General features: G+C 63.0%; 1 protein-coding gene across 1 annotated transcript; it reads right to left on the minus strand.

The window, feature by feature from the left end:
* Nucleotides 1-1,890: 1,890 nt before the first annotated feature.
* METRNL (meteorin like, glial cell differentiation regulator) lies at nucleotides 1,891-14,649 on the minus strand. The gene is made up of 4 exons (XM_039859214.1): nucleotides 14,338-14,649; nucleotides 8,950-9,335; nucleotides 3,113-3,172; nucleotides 1,891-2,370 (listed from the first exon to the last, which is right to left on the minus strand). Exons 1-4 carry the CDS (start codon nucleotides 14,511-14,513, stop codon nucleotides 2,048-2,050), a joined length of 945 nt encoding a protein of 314 aa, XP_039715148.1. The 5' UTR covers nucleotides 14,514-14,649; the 3' UTR covers nucleotides 1,891-2,047.
* Between the last annotated feature and the right edge of the window lie 2,141 nt (nucleotides 14,650-16,790).

Raw genomic sequence — 16,790 nt, forward strand, 5'->3', positions numbered from 1 at the left:
TACTCTCAGAGACCTTCCGGGGGCCTCGCCTGGTCCCTCTGGGCTCCACAGCATGGGGCCTCCCCTAGGACAGACGCAGGCCAGCAGGAGTTCTGCTGGGTGTGCAGTGGCCCAAGACGCCCACATGAGGCTCTGAGCAGCAGGTAGTGGCCTCTCGAGCCCTCCCAACACGGAGTAGCCCCGCCCCGCTGGGATGCTGCTCAGCTCACAGGCCAGGGGAACAGGTTGCTGCGCACCCTCCACTGGGCCTAGACCCTCTTTGTCAAACCCACCCTCTCCCCCAGCCCCGCCCTATCTGGCAAGCTCTGTTCTCCAGGTAGACTCCCACTGTGAAGCCTGCAGCCCAGGCCAGGGCTGCCCAGACACTTAGCCTCACGTGGAGTGACCCCCGCTGTCCAGCCCTGACGTCAGCACGTGGTCGCCAGGTCTCATCAGAGCCCCTCACCCCTGCACTGAGCTGGGGAGGAACTCAGCCAAAACTGAAACCCGACATTCTGGTTCTGCAGCCTGCTCAGCGACAGTCAGCAGGGTGGAGCCAGCAGAGCCCCAGAGCTGGAGCCAGGTGCAGGCCTGCCCTCCCCACGGAGAGCACACCATCACCAGCCAGCTGCTTTAGGTCATTGTCCTGCTGCTTGTTGTGACCTGTAGGAGCCCTCAGACCTGAGCCAGCACACACCTGAGCCCTGGCACTTTCGGCGACACACATCCGAGCCAGTGCATACCTGTGTTGGCTCACACTTGAGCCAGCACACACCTGAGCCAGTGCACACCTGTTGGCTCACACCTGTGCCAGAGCACACCTGTGTCGGTTCACACCTGAGTTGACGCACACCTGTTATTTCACAGCACCTGCCTGTGACCACAGGGTACGCCCAAGTCTTCTATCCAGCTGCTGTGATGCTCACTGGACAGTGTGGGCCTCTCCCAGGTCGCCCTTGGGAGAAATCGCCTGATTCATAGGTGACAAAGGCTCAGGTCCGATTATTTGGCCCCCAGTGTCCCAAGTTTGTATCTATTCCGAACCTGTGGATGTGAGCATATCTGGAAACAAAGTCGAGGGCATTAGGGTGGCCCTTATCCAGTGACCAGTGTCCTCATAAGAGAGGAATTTGGACACAGGACACACAGAGAGGACAGGGTCTTGTGACACTGACAGTGGAGCCTGGAGAAACGCACTTAAGGGCCAGGGGACACTGAGGACCACCAGCGGCCACCAGAAGCTGGAAGAGGCAGGAAGCGCCCTCCCTGAAGCCTGGGCAGGAGCGTGGCCAGCGACACCTGGACTCCGGCTCCACGGTGTGAGAGGACACATGACCTGTTGGAGGCCCTGGTTTGGGTCATGTTATGGCAGGCACAGGACACTAACCCATCCTTGAGGACGTGGGGTCACTGAACAGCCCTGAGTGTCCAGAGATTTGCTGTGGGCTCAGACACAGGGAAGTGGGGTCAAGGGCAGGGCCTGGTGTAGCAGGATAGCTGGGGTGGCCGTGCAGCGTTCCCGGGGTGCGGGGTGACGTCGCACTCAGAGCTGGCCCCGTGTGGGCTCCCTCTGGTGTGCACCGGCCCCAGCCCAACTCGTGCACACCGGCCGGGCTGTGGACACCGTGCTGCTGGTCCAGCAGGCGCTGGTTTTTACTTCTGCAGGGAGACGGCCTGCACCCCCGAGCATGGCTGGCAAAGCACATTCTTTAAAAAGCGAAAACAAAACGAGAAAAACTGAAGTGTTTGGCTCCACAAACCTCCATCATAAGCAGCATCTTTGGGTGGTTCTCGAGCTGTGCGCAAAGCCTGGCGTGGGCATCCACCACGGACCCCAGCACGTCACCCTGCGCGCCAGCCCAGCCAGTGGCCTCGACGCTTCAGAAGACAGCACGGGGGGCCACACGAAAGTGTTTCAAGACGCGAGAGTTTGTTTCCTGTGGGCATTTCTTTTTAAAAAATATATAATAACTTAGTTTGCATTTTACAGCATTTCCGACCAGTCGGTCAGGGACCTCCGGGGACCGACGAGGCCTGAGTGCCGGAGTCTGCCGTGTGGGCCCCGCGGTCACTCCACGCCCATCTCGCAGGGGTTCAGGCCCCGCCCCTCGGCGTCCCTGTACACCCTTCTGAAGTCCTCGAAGCGTGGGGCGCAGCCAAGCCGGGCCTCCCCGAAGTGCATGTGGCCGGCGAAGAGGAACTCGCCAGGCCCCGGCCTCGCGCCGCACTCCAGCAGCGTGGTGACGCGGCCGCGCCAGCCGCCGCCCTCGCCCGCGGGGGCCGGCCGGAAGACCCTGTTCTTCTGCCGGTACAGCCGGCTCACGCGCAGGTGGATGGCTGACTCCTGCCGCTCGGGTTCGTGGGTGACGTTCTGGATGGTGCCTCGGACAACTGCAGAGGGAAGGAGACAGGGTTGGTGAGGTCCACAGGGTGCCCACTGAGCGGATGGCACGTGTCCGTGCTGGCAGCGGGCGGGGGTGGAAGGGAGCCGACCCTGACTCTGCATCCAGAGATTGTCACTGAAGGGCACAGGGCGCCCAGGAGGCAGCCTCACCCGTGGGCAGACACGGGAGAAACACAACACACCCGGCATCGGCTCTTCAAGACAGGACAAGGAAAGTAACCACAAGCAATGCCCCGGGTCCGTGTCAGGATGGGACACACTCGAAGCTCAGAGGTGGCCGCCGGGTCGGGGCAGGGCGGGACCGGGTGGGGCCAGGACGCAGAAGGCCAGGGGGCAGCCTGCATGTCCTCCAAGAAACTGTCCTTGGGCGGGGGCTTTCAGCCGGCCAGCTCCCTGGCAGCAACCCTGCTGAGGGCGTCCACCTTTCATACCAGAGCTTGTGCCAACGTCACGGTGGGTGGCTGGGTCCCAGGCCCGCGAGAGGCCTGGCGAGGGCGGGGCTCTGGGGTGATCTCAGTGCAAACTGGGAAATGCCCAGGGATCACCTTGAACAGGACCCTAACCCTCACCCTTTCCTTGGGCTGGAGCCCCTCGAGGTGCGCACCCCGGGACAGGGTGGGAGGGGTACTAAGCCCCGTGCTGTCCGCAGCCCCCACCTTCAAGAGTTTAGCACCAGCACCTTCTCCCGGCCCCAGGGGACCCCTCCGTGGCGGAACCACGAGCACTCACCGAAGTCGCTGGTGCAGACGGCCAGGAGCACCTCGGTGTCACTGCAAGGGCGGCAGGGGGCTGCAGGGAGACAGCCGGGGCGTCAGGCAGGGCTGTGCCGTGGGGCCTCCGGGCGCCCTCTGCCCCTCGGGGGGAGACGGAGCAGGGAGCGCCAGGCCACTGGGCAACACGCGCTGGACGTGCGCTGCGACTCGGCCTTAGGGCCGGCTCCGCACTGTCCCTGTTCCACTGGTTCTTGGCGCCTGGCACCAGCGCAGCCCGAGCTGAGGAGCCACGTCCCTTACACCGGCCGGCCCCAGGCACCCTCTCAACGGCTTCCACATCCACACCCCAAAGTGCAGGGCCACCCACTCGCCCATCGCCTGCTCCCCAGGCCCCTACTGTCTCCACTCTGGAGAGGGCTGAGGCTCCAGCTGGGGAGGCCAGTGAGGCCACACGCTTCGGGCTTTGGTGACCTGAGACACACAGCCGCCTACTGCCGCCTGGGCCCTCGTGAGACCCCTGGGGCAGTGGGAGCCCCGCCCCAGACCGCTGGGCCCTGGACGGCTGATGTCCCTAAACACCTCTGGAGGCCTCTGCAGCCAGCCCAGCTCACAGAAGCCCAGGGGATGCCCAACCTGGGGCCGGCTTCCCAGCCACCCACACAGGGGTTGTGGGGGGCAGAAATGGGGGCACTGTGGGCCATCAGGGTGGACTGAGTGTCTAGACTCCTGAGCTGTCGTCCGGCCCCAGACTAGGTGGGTGCGGCATTGCTGTACAGCCGCCCGGCTCCGACCACATCACCGGAGGAGGCGTGACCTGCCCATCCAGCTCCAGGTCCTCGGCCTCCGCCCACCTGCCTTTGTTTGCACGGGTGGACCCCCCGCCTTGGGGCCGCTCTTAGAGGGTGGCTAACAGGGGTCCCCCATCCTTCTCGTCACTGGGGACCAGCTACCCATGGCAGCCTGATGGAGGCCACCGCACAGTGGACTCGGGACCAAGGGGCACACGGTACCGCGGGCATCGGAGCGGTGGTGCTCCACTTAGAGATGGCATTTTATTCTGGCCTGTGTGCGAGGGGCACGAGGCAGAGGCCTGACCCGCATCCTGTGGGACTCCAGTTGCGTGGGGTCACAGGCCCAGGGTCCCTCTGCAGGAGGGGGTGGCCTCAGCAGCTCAGTGACCACAGCCCACCTTCAGGCTCCCCCACAGAGCAGCCCCGGGGCCCTGGGGGGCCAGGCGTGCAGGTGCCAAGTGCGGGGGGGGTGGGAGGTGAGGTCTGCAAGAACTCCCCAGATGTGCCTCAGGCTCCAGGCTGTCTGAGACAGGCCAGGGGACAGCCCGCAAATGCCCAGGCCACACACCATGGCGGGGGCCCAGGCTTGGGCATAACTGATCCAGCCTAGAACTGTGCCCCGTGTCCCGTGTCCCGTGTCCTGGGTCCTGGTCTGGCTAGGAGAGAAGTGGCCCAGGGAGCTGGTCAGCAGCCTGCAGACCCTCCCGCCAGAAGCCTCAGTGAGCTGACCCGTCCGCGGCTGAGCTAACGAGGCATCCCCAGAGGTCCCTGCTCACAGTCCGAGGGTGCTGCATGGAAAATCCAGCTTGTGGTGCCCGGAGAAGCAGTCTGGAAGCAATTATTCATCGGAATCGGACCCGTAACGGCTGTGGAATGCGCTGGCTGCGGACACACGAGCCTCCCTTCCTCACGGGGAAGGCGGGGAGGGGGCGGCCAGTGAGCTGGTTGGAATTCTGGCCTGAGTTTCTGGGGGAGGGGAGGGCCAGGGTGTGGACATCCCAGGAAGATGACTCTGGAACGTGCATAAAAGGAACCAAAGAAAGGAGAAAATGACAGGTCAGGGAGCCGGGCCAGGGGCCACCACAGGGATGCAGGTGAGGGCACAGGTGCAGGCAGGGGGCAGGGGAAGCCAGCCTGACGGCCCTCGGCACAGGAAGGCTTCACAGGTGGCTGGACGCTGCGGCCCGAGGACAGCTCGCTGGGCGTGCACACGGTCCGGAGGGAACGCTGTGTGTGAGGACACTGGCCGGGGGTGGCTGGTGACAGGTGGGAGATGCAGAGTTTTAACAGGGAGCAGAGGGAAGCGGGCAGCAAGGCTGGACGCAGCCAGTGTCAGCTGAGATGGAGCCAGAGCTACGGTCAGAGTTCTCCAACGGTCACAACACCGCCGCACGCGCCACAGACTCCAGGCCCCGGATGACCTGCGGGCGGGTGACCCCAGGCCTCCCTGCTGCCCTCCCTCCCTCCTCCTGGTGTGGAAGCCGGCGGGGGCCACACCCTTCCACCCCAAGGTCCGGAGACGGGTGAGACGAAAAACGGCGACGTGGTAATTACAGTGGCCAGAGAAGCCGCCGTGCAGGACAAACCCTGGAAAAATAAGGTTCTCCTTGTCTGTCTCCAGTGGGTTTCTTTTTACTTCTGGACTTGGCTACTGACCCCCATGGCCACCGAGGCCACCCCAGACTGAGGTGCCCTGGGGGTTCCTCGGCAGGGACTCTGTCCCCTCCGGGCCCCACCCGTCAAACAGCAGGCTTTAAAGGGGACAGGGAGATGAAGCCACCAGCACCTGTGGGACCCTGGCCGCTCACCGCCACGGGTGCCCACACACCTGCAACGGGGGGACACCCCTGCATTCGCAGCCAGGACGGGCCCGTCCCTCTGCCCTTGCCCCCAAACCGTGGATGTCATCGGTGGCCATCACCAGGCCTGCTCATGTGGCAGCTGTCACTGGCATCACACAGAGCAGGGACGTGGCTGAGGGGAGCCCCTGCTACTCGCCCCTGAGTGGTGAAAAGACAGAGCGGGACCCACGCCACCTGGGCTGCCCAGCGAACCAAGGGGTGCCCCTGTACCCCAGCAGCAGACAGCAACCCCACACTCCTTGCTGGCCATCCCCACGTCCCCCAGCCCTCTGGGCAGTGGTGCCCGTCTCTGAATGTGCCAGGACCCCAGGCAGGACAGTGCCCCTGACAGGTGGCAGGTTCCGGCACAGACCTCAGCACACGTCCCAGGCGTGGCCTGGGGCCCCCTTGCTCGTCGGCTATATCTGCTCCCTCATCCCTGTCCTGCCAGGTCTCTTGAAGAGGTGCCCATGTCATTTAGGTGCCAAGGGGCCCACGGAGGAGTGGGGGGAGGCGGGTCCCCTCCATCTGCTGTGTGGCAGCCAAACCCGACAACCCTGGGCTGGCATCACCTCCCGCCCCCTGTGTAGCTCATCGCAAGGAGGAGGCATGTCCGCCCCCAACAGGCAGGCTCACTGCTGCCCGGGCCAGGGCATCTTCCCCTCGAAGTCATGGTGTCAGCTCACTGGGCTTCTGGCAGCGGCAGCCAGAGCCAGGACAAGACAGAGCCATCTGAGAGCCCTCGGCCCCGGGCCTCGCTGCTGCCAGGTGGCCAGGCTGACATTACACATAGTACACCCATTCCTTCGGCATTAAGGGCTTAGGGGCTCCGCCCTGATGGAGGGGAACGCGGGAGGGACGCACGGCCCCAGGACAGGATGTGGGTGCCCTGCTCATTCCCGGTTCTCCAGAAGCTCAGGCACTCCTGAGTCCACGTCTTGGCCCTAACAGTCACTGTGTGTCTGTGTGGCTCCAGACCCCAGCCACTGGTCACATGGGTGCTCGCACCACCTGCTGAGGCCCTAGATTTAGCAGACACCCCAGGGTTGGGAGAGTGTGTGTGAGGTGACAAGGGAACCCCTGACACTTCCCTCACCAAAGTCCTGGCCAGCCCAGATGCTCAACGCACAGCCGTGGCCACTCAGCCAGTGGGGGTCCCAGGAGGTGCATGGGGAGGGGCGGAGGGAGCACAGGCGGTGATCGGATGACCCGCCCCCATCACGGGGGCCTGCAACCCCACAAGAGCCCAGGGCAGCTCAACCACCAACCCCACAGACCTGGAAACGTGGGCTTGGGGGCTGAGGGGCACTAGGCCTGCCCCCAGGGAGGACAGAACCCGAGCACTGGGCCCGGCTCCAAGCCAGCCGGCTTGTGAGTGACACTGTGGACTGTCCACCAGAAAGTCCAGCCTCTGCAGGAGAGTGTCAGGTGTGCAGTGGGAGAGCTGACGCCCACACCTGTGAGAACCTCAGGGCGCGGGTGGGCCAGCGGCCTGAGGTCTGAGCCCCATCTACACGCTAATCAGTAAAAGGATGGTTCGCAAGTTCCTAACACCTGCTCCAGCCAGCGCGTGGCGTCTGTGGCTGGGCTTCCCATATCCTGTTTTCACCTCAGGCTCACCTCCAGGGCCCAGAGGGGTCCCCCACCCGCTCTCCCACCCATGCTCCCCACTGGTGATCAAGATAAAGGGTAGTTGTGGTAAATTCTACTGGGTCCTGAGCGTCATGGCAGCTTCCAGTGCCACCTGGCTGAGCGGTCCCATCTGGGCAGCCAGCACCTGAGGGTGGGGCCACATCCCTGTGGTCCTATGCTGAGCTCTCTACCAGACCAGTTTAGTTTGAGAGAGATTTAAAGTTTTGAAAACCGATCTAAGCCAAGAACACAAAACAATAAAACATGGGTTCATGGTCAGGAGGAAACTCTACATTTCAAACCCTACCAGGTCTGGCTTTCCCCAATCAAGTCTGTTATTCATGAAATTGTGGAGATGGTACTATTCTCAAGGATGGCCCACCCCTGAAAGCAGGTGTTGGCACCTGGGCACTGCTGACAAGTGGGGCCAGGTCATGACTGTGTAGGGACCCTGTGCTGACAGAGTGCTCTCCATGTCGGGGACCTATGCATCATGGGGCATTAACATCCCTGCCTCCCACCATTGTCCTGGTCAGTCACCTGCGGAACGATTTTCTTAGACGCTGCCCCCGGAACACCCCAAGCTCACACAGCCCCTGGAAAGCACCCTGGTCCCAGCTAGAGAGAGCACCGTGGCCCCACTGGCCCTGCCCCATACATTCAGGCGGTGCAATGTCGTCTGTGCCTCAGAGTGAGGGCAGAGCCTGGCCTAGGTGTCCCTCAAGGTGCTGACTCAAGGCACAGGGGGCGAGACCCACCCTGAGCGAGGGCTCCTGGGGCCACCAGCTCCTGCCTGGTCTCTGCTCACGGGCTTTCCCGGCACCGACCCGCATGCACACAGGGCCCTGCAGAGCTGTCTGCTTCCCCAAAAACAACGAAAAGAAAATCCAAGGCCAACTCGCCAGCTTCACTCGCTCGCACCTCCGTGGCCAAAAGGTCCTCCAGAATCCCGGTTCCCAGGTCATCAGAGCCCCTGCGACATAGGTGCTGGCCCCAGGGGCCGACCACCTGGGGCCTGCTCCGGGCATCCTGCTGGGTTCTCCCTCCACTCCGCACCGGGGTGGCAGGTCCCCCCCACCAACGGCTACTCACAACATGCCTCCAGAACGCAAGACCCGCCCCACGCTCCACCCCTGGACGCGGATCAGCCTCCGTCCCCCCTAAACCTGATGTTCCAGGGGAGCAGCCGGTGCCAGAAACACCTCTGCCAAGGGTGTGGTGGAGGGGAGGCTGGGGCGCTCTGAACCGTAACAGTACCCACTTCAGATCACGTCACGACCGGTTCACGGGAGATGGGCTCATGGGGGCAAGGACCACGACCTGTCCGGCTCTGCCCTGACCCGCAGCCACTAACGGGACAGCCGTCACCCTCTGCAAACACACTTCCCGGAGACAAACATGCGTGGCAAAGTCTCAAATGCGCACAGAACAGAGGGGACGCCACGCGTCTGACACGGCGGCACCACGGGTCCCGCTCCGCCAGACCCACTGGGTCCGAGGCACACACCGGAGGGGCGTCTGCAGAGGCTGTGCTGCGGGGCGGGGATCAGTCCGGCAAAAGAGGCCGGAGGCTCCGGGCGCCCACTCACCCAACGGGGCGTGCAGGTCGCGCCCCGCCCGCCGGCCGCTCAGCTCGTACTGGAAGCCCGCCGACCTCCTGCCGATGTCCTGCTGGGGCGTCGCCTCCACGAACAGGCCGCCGCGCTCCAGGCCGAAGCACCGCGCGCGGCCGGGCCCGGGGTCCCCGTCACGCACCAGCAGCTGCAGCTCTCCAGTTTTCTCCAAATAAATATTGGCCCCAGAGGAGTCCGGGAGGGGCTTGATGCACAGCGTCAGGTGCCGGGAGAGCGCAAAGGTGTTGGGCCGCAGGTTGACGATGAGAGCGCCGGTCGGGTACATCCACTCCACGGTGCCCGCGGAGCAGCGCAGGTACACCTGCTCCACCTCCTTCCGGTGGGCCTCGTGCGTCAGCCCGCTGCGGAGGGAACGAATGCCGTCAGCCACGCCCACCTGCGCCCACCTGCGTGCCCCGCCCACGGCAGGCCCCGCCCTGCTGACCCTCTGCCCAAGGTCTGGCAGTGCAGGCAGCCCTCACCACCCGCAGCTCCGCACTGTCTCTGCCCCGCAGCCACCCGGCCTCCCACCTCCGTCCCTTCTAGCCAGCCAGCTCCAGAGTCCAGGGAAGGTGGGGCTCTGGTGAGTGCAGGTGGCATTTGGCTCCCAGGCCCTCTCGACACCTGGACGCTCAGTGTCTGCTGGCGGTGAGGCTGCAGCATCAGGCGCCCGTGCCCTTGAGGTTCCCCTGAATCAGGGAGGTGATGGGTACGGTGGAGGTGAGAGCCAAGGAAAGGACGGATCTCCCAAAACACAGTCAGGGAGACACCAGAAGGACTTGGGCACCAAGCCAAGATTCAGATGACCAAGCCAGGGCTCAGGTTCCTACTGAGCGTGAAGAATAGCATCCTCGGGTGACAGGAGGGACCAGGGGTGCGGTGCACGTGCAGTAAACGCCATACTGCGGAGAGCGGTTTATGAATCACTTACTCTCACTAGCGATTTGGGGGCTGAGTTTTCTTTCAGCGTCTCACTGTTGGGATTAAGTGTTTCTATTTTTCAAGGTGATGCGGTGGCTGCTTTTTCATTCATGCGCAAACTCGAAGACCCCCGCATTGCTGATCATGTTTTTTTTTAAAGGAACTAAAATGTCATCAAAGCAAGATACAAAAGTAGGGTAAAGATCCTTGCCAAGGGACAGACCCGGACAGGATGTTCAGAGAAGCCAAGCACCTCTTCCTCGGGGGATTTCTAGAGAACCAAGTTAATTTCACTCCTAATAAACGCTCAAGAGGAAAAAATTAAAGTGTTCTCTACTCTTGGTGAGACAGGTCTTAGGCTTTCAGGAAACTAAAACCATCAAAAATGTTCAAGCTTCTTTCCCCTACTCGAAAATTTCATGTAAATGTCAGTTTGTGCTAAAGGCTGCGTCATAACCACCAAGCAGCCCTGGAAGGCAACCCATGACTTCAGCTAAGTGTTTTATTACATGATCGATCTCGGACAGGTTCACCCACATTCTCAGGATTTTTATGTGGCATAAACAAGGCTGCACTCAGAGCCCGGGCCTGACTGTGTACCAGAAACCCTCTCTACAGAGAAGAAAACACAGGACACATGGTTTGCATTTACTGTTGGTGACTCATGCTCGGGCCCCAAAAAACCTCACTTTTCATACCATGGCCAGCTGCAGGCTGAGGCTGCACCGTCATCCTGCAGACCACATCAGAGGTTGATGTCAAGGAGGTAAACCCCTCCTAACCCCGCTCCCCACCCCACAACGCCCTGGGTCATAAGCAGCCAGCCCGGCCTCGGACGCCTACAAATTATAGTCAAGTAAAACTCATACAAGCTCATCTGGCACATATGTGAGGGTGGGCATAATTATAATGTTGTGTGAAAAAATTAGACTAAATGGTGAGTGGTTGCCACAGATGATTATAATCAGCTTGGCTCTTATGCAGCCAAAACAAACTTTATCATAGTGTCCCACCTCTCTGGTCTCCAGCCTAAAGGATCAGTTAGACGCTTGCCCAGGTCCAGGCACCAATCCTCAATTCTCTCTCACACAAAAACCATCCCATCCAAGGCTTGGCTTTCCTCTCGTTGGGAGAAGGAGGGCCCTGGGGGTTGAGAGAGTGGAGACCCCCACACCAAAGGCTTTGTAGAGCCTCACTAAGCCACCCGAATCCGAACAGTGGGAGAAAACCCAATCTCAGGTAGAGCAGAGGGAACCCCTGTGGGGATAGGTGGCCGCCCCATGGCTGCTCAGAGCGGGGTGGACCCGAGTCTGGGGGCTGCTGTTTACCAGCCTGCACAGATGACCATGCACACCCCACAGGGTGCGCCTGGCCCCGTCTATTCATAAGTCACCCGGCTAAAAGAGGTCTAGCAGCGAAATGAAGCTGGACATAGAAGATATCAGGCACCCGTTACTTCGCCCTTTACCGAGCGTCTTCGCCGACCCACAGGGGAGGGTCATGCCCTCGCCCACATTCTCCTAAAGCATCAAGATCAACAAGAAGCCAGCACACAATACGGAAGAGTTCACATGAGCATCAGCAGCGTGCGACATGTGTGCAAGACCTGCATTTATACGAACGTCTACTCAGTCCAGGAGAAGCAGCTGTCCCTCGGCCTGGGACCTGTGGGGTCTCTGAGGGACGTCGAGGACTCCCAGTCTGTCTGGTGCCTACCAGAAAACAGCCACAGCTCTCGCCGCTGTTACCAGCACCACAGCAAACCGGAAAAGCCTATTCATGGAAAATTGCTGGAGGTTCAGAAATGCGCCATGCCTGTCCCGGTCATTGATGGCGGCGTGTGACGATTTTCACTGACACGCAAGCAACGCGCTAACCGGGCAAAAATAAAATGTCTCCTGATGTTGTGAAGAAGCTACAGGACGCAGAGAAAACTGGTTCTGTTCAGGCTCAGGAAACCAAGGAGACTGGTTTGACCTGGGATTATATAAATTGAACTGATGCATTTTTCTTAAAGAGAGTGGCAAGTATCACTCCCCAAGTGGACATACCCAAGGAGCACTTCCATAGAAAAGACAGCAAATTACAACTTGATGTGGGGTCTTTCTGAGGGGTCAGTGCAGTGGCAGCAGAGCCCACCGCTCACACCCACAGCCTGGCTCAAACCCTGAGTCCCCAGAAGGAAATTATGGTCACTTATTCACTAAAGTTGGGAGGAGCTTCAGGTCAAGGGCCAGGCCCAGGCCCTGCTGACTGTAGTTACCTTTCATTTCCCCACCTGGCAGAGGAGATGGCCCAGGTGTGACATACCTGCGCGCCCTGCCCAGAGCAGTGGGAAAGTTCATGGTCCACTTTTATGACCGCTGCCCGGTAAAGCTCTGGGCGGGCCCTGCCCCTACACAGGGCAGGGACTTCAAACCCGCATGCTTCATGCTCGGGAACACCCAGAAGCACATTTGGACTGTCAGCTGGGAGTGGCAGGTGTCTTAAAGGGCAACTCCCTCCCTATCGGGGGATCAGAACCCACCTGTGTATCAGGTGCACCTCCCCATGCTGTCTTTAGAACGACTCACAAGAGCTACAAGTCGGCAGCACACCCTGGCTGCACACGAGCAGCGTGAAGCATGCCGACGCTGGGGCAGCAGTTACACCACCCTGGCGCTCAGGTTCCGGGAACGACAGCCCACAGCTCCCATGGCTCTGCAGGCCAAGCGGAGGGCAGCTAGGGGCAGTCCTAGACCCGCACTAGCAGTGAGAGAGGGAGGGGAGGCAGGTAGGTGCCCCGCCTCTCCAGGTAGCTAGAAGGGCCTCCCTGCACCCCCCACCGCAAAGGCCTGCTAGGCTAGGAGCTGCTTGGCCCTGATCAGCCCCCACTCCGCATCCCCACCCCCCCACCCCGCGCTCACACCTCAATGTCACCCCCGTCTTCTGACCGCCCCTCCCCGCCCCCTCCAGGCACCCCGACTTCTGAGCACCAGGAAAGGGCATTAGCCCCTCCCAGGGAAACTCAGGCTAGTGGGGGTACTGGGTTTCTGTTTTTGGGTTTGTTTTTGATCTGCTCCGGCGGGACACCTCCAGGCTTCAGTGTGGGGGTGCACTGATTCACTCAGCAGAGGCTGCAAAGCTGAGAACTTAGTGACTAGCAGTGGGGAGAGGGCAGCCCCAGCAGAGTGTGTCAGAGCCGGAGGCTCCGGGCCAGCTCCGTGCTGGCGCCAGCATTCTCCAGGCCAACCCTCCCCCAGAGCTCGGCTCTGCCACTCCAGTCCCCCTCGCGGCTCCTCCATCCCAGCTCTCAGGGAGCAGAATTTCTGCTGCAGGCGGGAGGGTGCCGGGGTCCAGCCTCAGGGGCCCAGGACCTCTGCTCTAGGAGGGGCGGGGAGGTGTCAGAGGGAGCGGAGGGAATTGCCAGTGTCCACGGAGCACCGGTCTGTGAGCGCCGCGACGACCAGCGGCTGCCGTGCTGACGCAGAGCCCAGGGCACTGGCACAACCGCAACCTTCTCGGAAAACCGTCTTCACTCAAAATGACCCCGTGACACGCCCCCCCTCCCCCTTGAGGTGCCTGCATCTGAGTCCTTCCATGAGACGGGGCCAGGGGCTTGTCTGGGTCCTGCTTCTGGGACACACACCGACCCCCGGACCAAGGGCAGCCCAGCCCACCGCGTGTGCAGAGGCGGTGCGCACCGCCCTGTGCAGACTCCTGCATGGGCAACTTCGGCGGCTGGGGACTGGCCGCTCCGACTGCCGGCTGCCTGAGCGGCCAAGGGCGGCGCTGGGCACCGCGGTTTCTCATCCTCGGTGGCTGTGCCCCCAGGCACCCCACCCGCACTTGTGACTTCACTCCTTTCTGCTTGTCACACTTCAGTTTTTAAAAGTACTCGGCTGCCACAGCGGAGAGGCGTGAAGGGGGGTCGCCCAGCCCAGCGTGCGCACTGCCAAGGGCGGCCTGACCTTCACCAGGCGGGGGCGGGGGGCTCCACCAGGCCTGCACCCGGCCCCACCGACAGGACCCCGCCCGCACCGACGTGGTCAGCGCTACGGTCAGCACGAGGGCCCAGCTCGGTCCACCGAAGCCGCCGCCCCCTCCCGCGGACCCGTCCCTGAGCGCGGGCCTGGCTCCTCGCGGCCCGGGGCAAGCACCTCCTCGCCGTGGGCAGGGGCCGGGAAGGGCGGCCACGGCGCTCGGGGACCCGAGCGGGGACCGGCAAGGCCGGGCGCGAGGCGAGCGGGCTGCCAGCCGGGAGTCACCCGCAGGGCTGCAGGCGCGGGTCCCCCGAGCGTCCCCGAGCCAGGGGACCGGGACGCTGCGGGCTCTTTTGTTCTAGCACCGGGGGCGGAGGCGGCGGGGACGGCGCTCCGCCCGGAGAGCGGTCCCCGAACCCCGCGCGCTCTGCCCGCGGGGAGTGGCGCATACCCCGGCCGGGGTCGCGCCGCGCGGACTCACCTCCCCTTCCAGCTGCACAGGTCGCTCGAGTACTGCGCGTCCGCGCCGCCCAGCAGCACGGCCAGCAGCACGGCCAGCAGCAGCAGCAGAGGCGGCGGCGGCCCGGGGCCCGGGGCGGGGGACCTTGGCCACCGCCGCCCCGCGCGCCTCCCGGACGGCCGCGCCGCGCCCCGCATGCTCTGGTTCCCGCTGGGCGCCTGCCCCGTGTGCGCGCCCACCGAGCAGACCCTCGACCCGCACGGCTGGGCGGGCCGGGCTCCGAGTCCCGGCGGGTCACGTCGCGCGCCCCCCGCGCGCCCGGCGCGGCCGCCTGCCCATCGCGGCCGCTGGAGCCGCCGAAGCCGCGCGGACCTCCGTGCTTGCCGCCGCCGCCGGAGCTCTGAAGTCGGCGGGTCAGCAGCCCCGGTCCCGGCTCAGCTGGGGGGCGGCGCCCGCCCGGCCGCTCCGCCCCGCCAGCCGCCGCGCGCCGGAACCCCGCCCCGCGCTGGGAGCCCGGCCCGGCGCGCGCGGGGGCGGGACGCGCATCGGGGGCCCCGGGCCCCGGGCCCCGGGTGCGCGTGGCCGGTTAGGACGCCGCGGAGAGGCGGGTTACGCGGGCTGGAAGAAGGGGTCGAGCGGGAGGAAGACGGGGAGGCAGCGCGAAGGTGGCCCGTACGACGCGGGGGCGGGGTGGAAACCCGAGACCGAAGTACGCGCAGACCCCGGCCCGGCGCCTGGCCAGCAGAGGTCCCGCCCTGTGCCGCGGCCGCAAGGTACAGGCTGAGCCCGGAATGGCCGCTGGGCCGTGACGGGGGCGCCCACGTGTGCCAGTTTTATGTGACCAGCCTGAGCCCCTCTGGGAAGTTCCTGGGACTCGACCTCCCGCAGAACCAGAGCGTGATTTGCGGAGGCTCAAACTCCATCCAGTTCTGGGGCCCGTGGAGGAGGGAAGGCCCAGCCGTGGCTGGTCATGGGGCCGACTGCCCAGCGCGGGGTGGGCTCTGGAGCATCCACTCTGCGGAAAGGATCTGGGTTTGCCGCTGCTCCTGTGAGTGACAGCACCGTGCTGCCGGCGGGCCCCCACTGTCTCCACTTGAGCTGCTCTAGGACCTGCTACGCCAAACTTCATGTGATTCTTTGGGAGAGGGGGGCTGTCCTGTGCATTGTAGGGTGTTAGCAGCATCCTGGCCCCTGTGCTCTACATGTCACAGTGATCCCCACCCCTGGTTCCACAACTCAGACTGTCTCTGGATATTGCCAAATGCCCCCTGGGGACAAAGTCTCCCACTGAGACCCAGCGTGGTAAGTGCAGCCTGATGAGAGCAGCTTCCTCCTCAGGCAGTCACTGGGGCCACCGTGTCTCCGAGGTCCAGGGGGTGAGACAGGAGGACACAGGCAGCCCTGGCCCAACAGCATAGGGTCCTCCTCCGGCTCTGGGGCCGGATGCCGGGTGCTTGAGCTGTTCTGGGTGGGGACCTCAATGGCCCCTGGAAGGTTGCTGAGGGTCCACCAGACAGAGATGGGCAGCGACGGCCCTCACGGCAGCCACCCCTGTGGTCACAGATGCAGGCTTTTCTGCTTCCTCAGACTCCGGTTGGTCCGGGCTATGGCTGGTGGGTTGACCTGCTTGGTTCCAGGGCCTCCAACAGCAGCATCACGTTGGGGGGAAACCGGGCTGTGTCTTAGCATTTCTTTTCCAGCCAAGATACATGTCAGGAGGAATTTCAAGCGACCTGTGGGGGGAGGGGAGTGACTTTTTGCATTTGCTGATTTGCATAACGCACCCTTGTCCTCTGGTTAGAGGTTGGGGGTCTAAGTGGGTTAGAGTGATCACTCTGGGGAGGCCTGAGTCTGCGGGGTCCAGAAGAGCCAGGACAAGGAGACAGCAGCCTCAGGAGTGATGCGGGGAGCGGAGGGTTACCCCTGATGGTGACGACAGGTGAGGTCTGTTTGGAGCAGCCCTGGAACCAAGCAGGTCAACCCACCCAGCCATAGCCTGGGATGACCCTGCTCAATCACAAACGATGATGTCACCTTGGGACCCAAGGTCCACTCTGAGGCTGGAGGAGGATCCCATATGTGCATTGTGGACTCGGGGCCTGTCGCACTCCCCACACCCTATTCAGATTAGGTGCCCACAGCCCCCATCACTTTGAGAAATGGGCAAAGTGAGCCACCACTTTGTCTCTGGGGAGAGCTGTTGGTCGAACATCTGGAAACTGCAGCCACCTCTGTGCCTGCTTGGCGTGTCGACTCGGCACACCGGTGTCTCGGACCCGGGCGCCACAGGCACTGAAGAAACCCCTCACGCGTCTCCCTCACGAGCAGCCCTGCCAGGCCTGAGTGTCCCCGAGGGGCCTGTGGCTCTGCACGGAGGGCGGGATGGGGGCATCTTTAGGGTCCCCATGTCACACAGGCAGAAACTGACCTGCTTGGGGTCTCAACAAGGCGACAGATCTTGAGAGTTTTACGCT

This window comes from Pteropus medius, unplaced genomic scaffold (assembly GCF_902729225.1).
Source record: "Pteropus medius unplaced genomic scaffold, Ma_sr-lr_union100, whole genome shotgun sequence".
In the NCBI taxonomy this organism is placed as follows: domain Eukaryota; kingdom Metazoa; phylum Chordata; class Mammalia; order Chiroptera; family Pteropodidae; genus Pteropus; species Pteropus medius.

What these genes read in the sequence shown, in the direction of transcription:
- METRNL (XM_039859214.1), bottom strand. Translation starts at nt 14,513, where the DNA reads ATGCGGGGCGCGGCGCGGCCGTCCGGGAGGCGCGCGGGGCGGCGGTGG. An exon ending in CTGTGCAGCTGGAAGGGGAG is followed by an intron (nt 9,336 to 14,337) that starts GTGAGTCCGCGC and finishes TTCCCTCCGCAG; the next exon opens with CGGGCTGACGCACGAGGCCC. An exon ending in CGTCTGCACCAGCGACTTCG is followed by an intron (nt 2,371 to 3,112) that starts GTGAGTGCTCGT and finishes TTCCCTCTGCAG; the next exon opens with TTGTCCGAGGCACCATCCAG.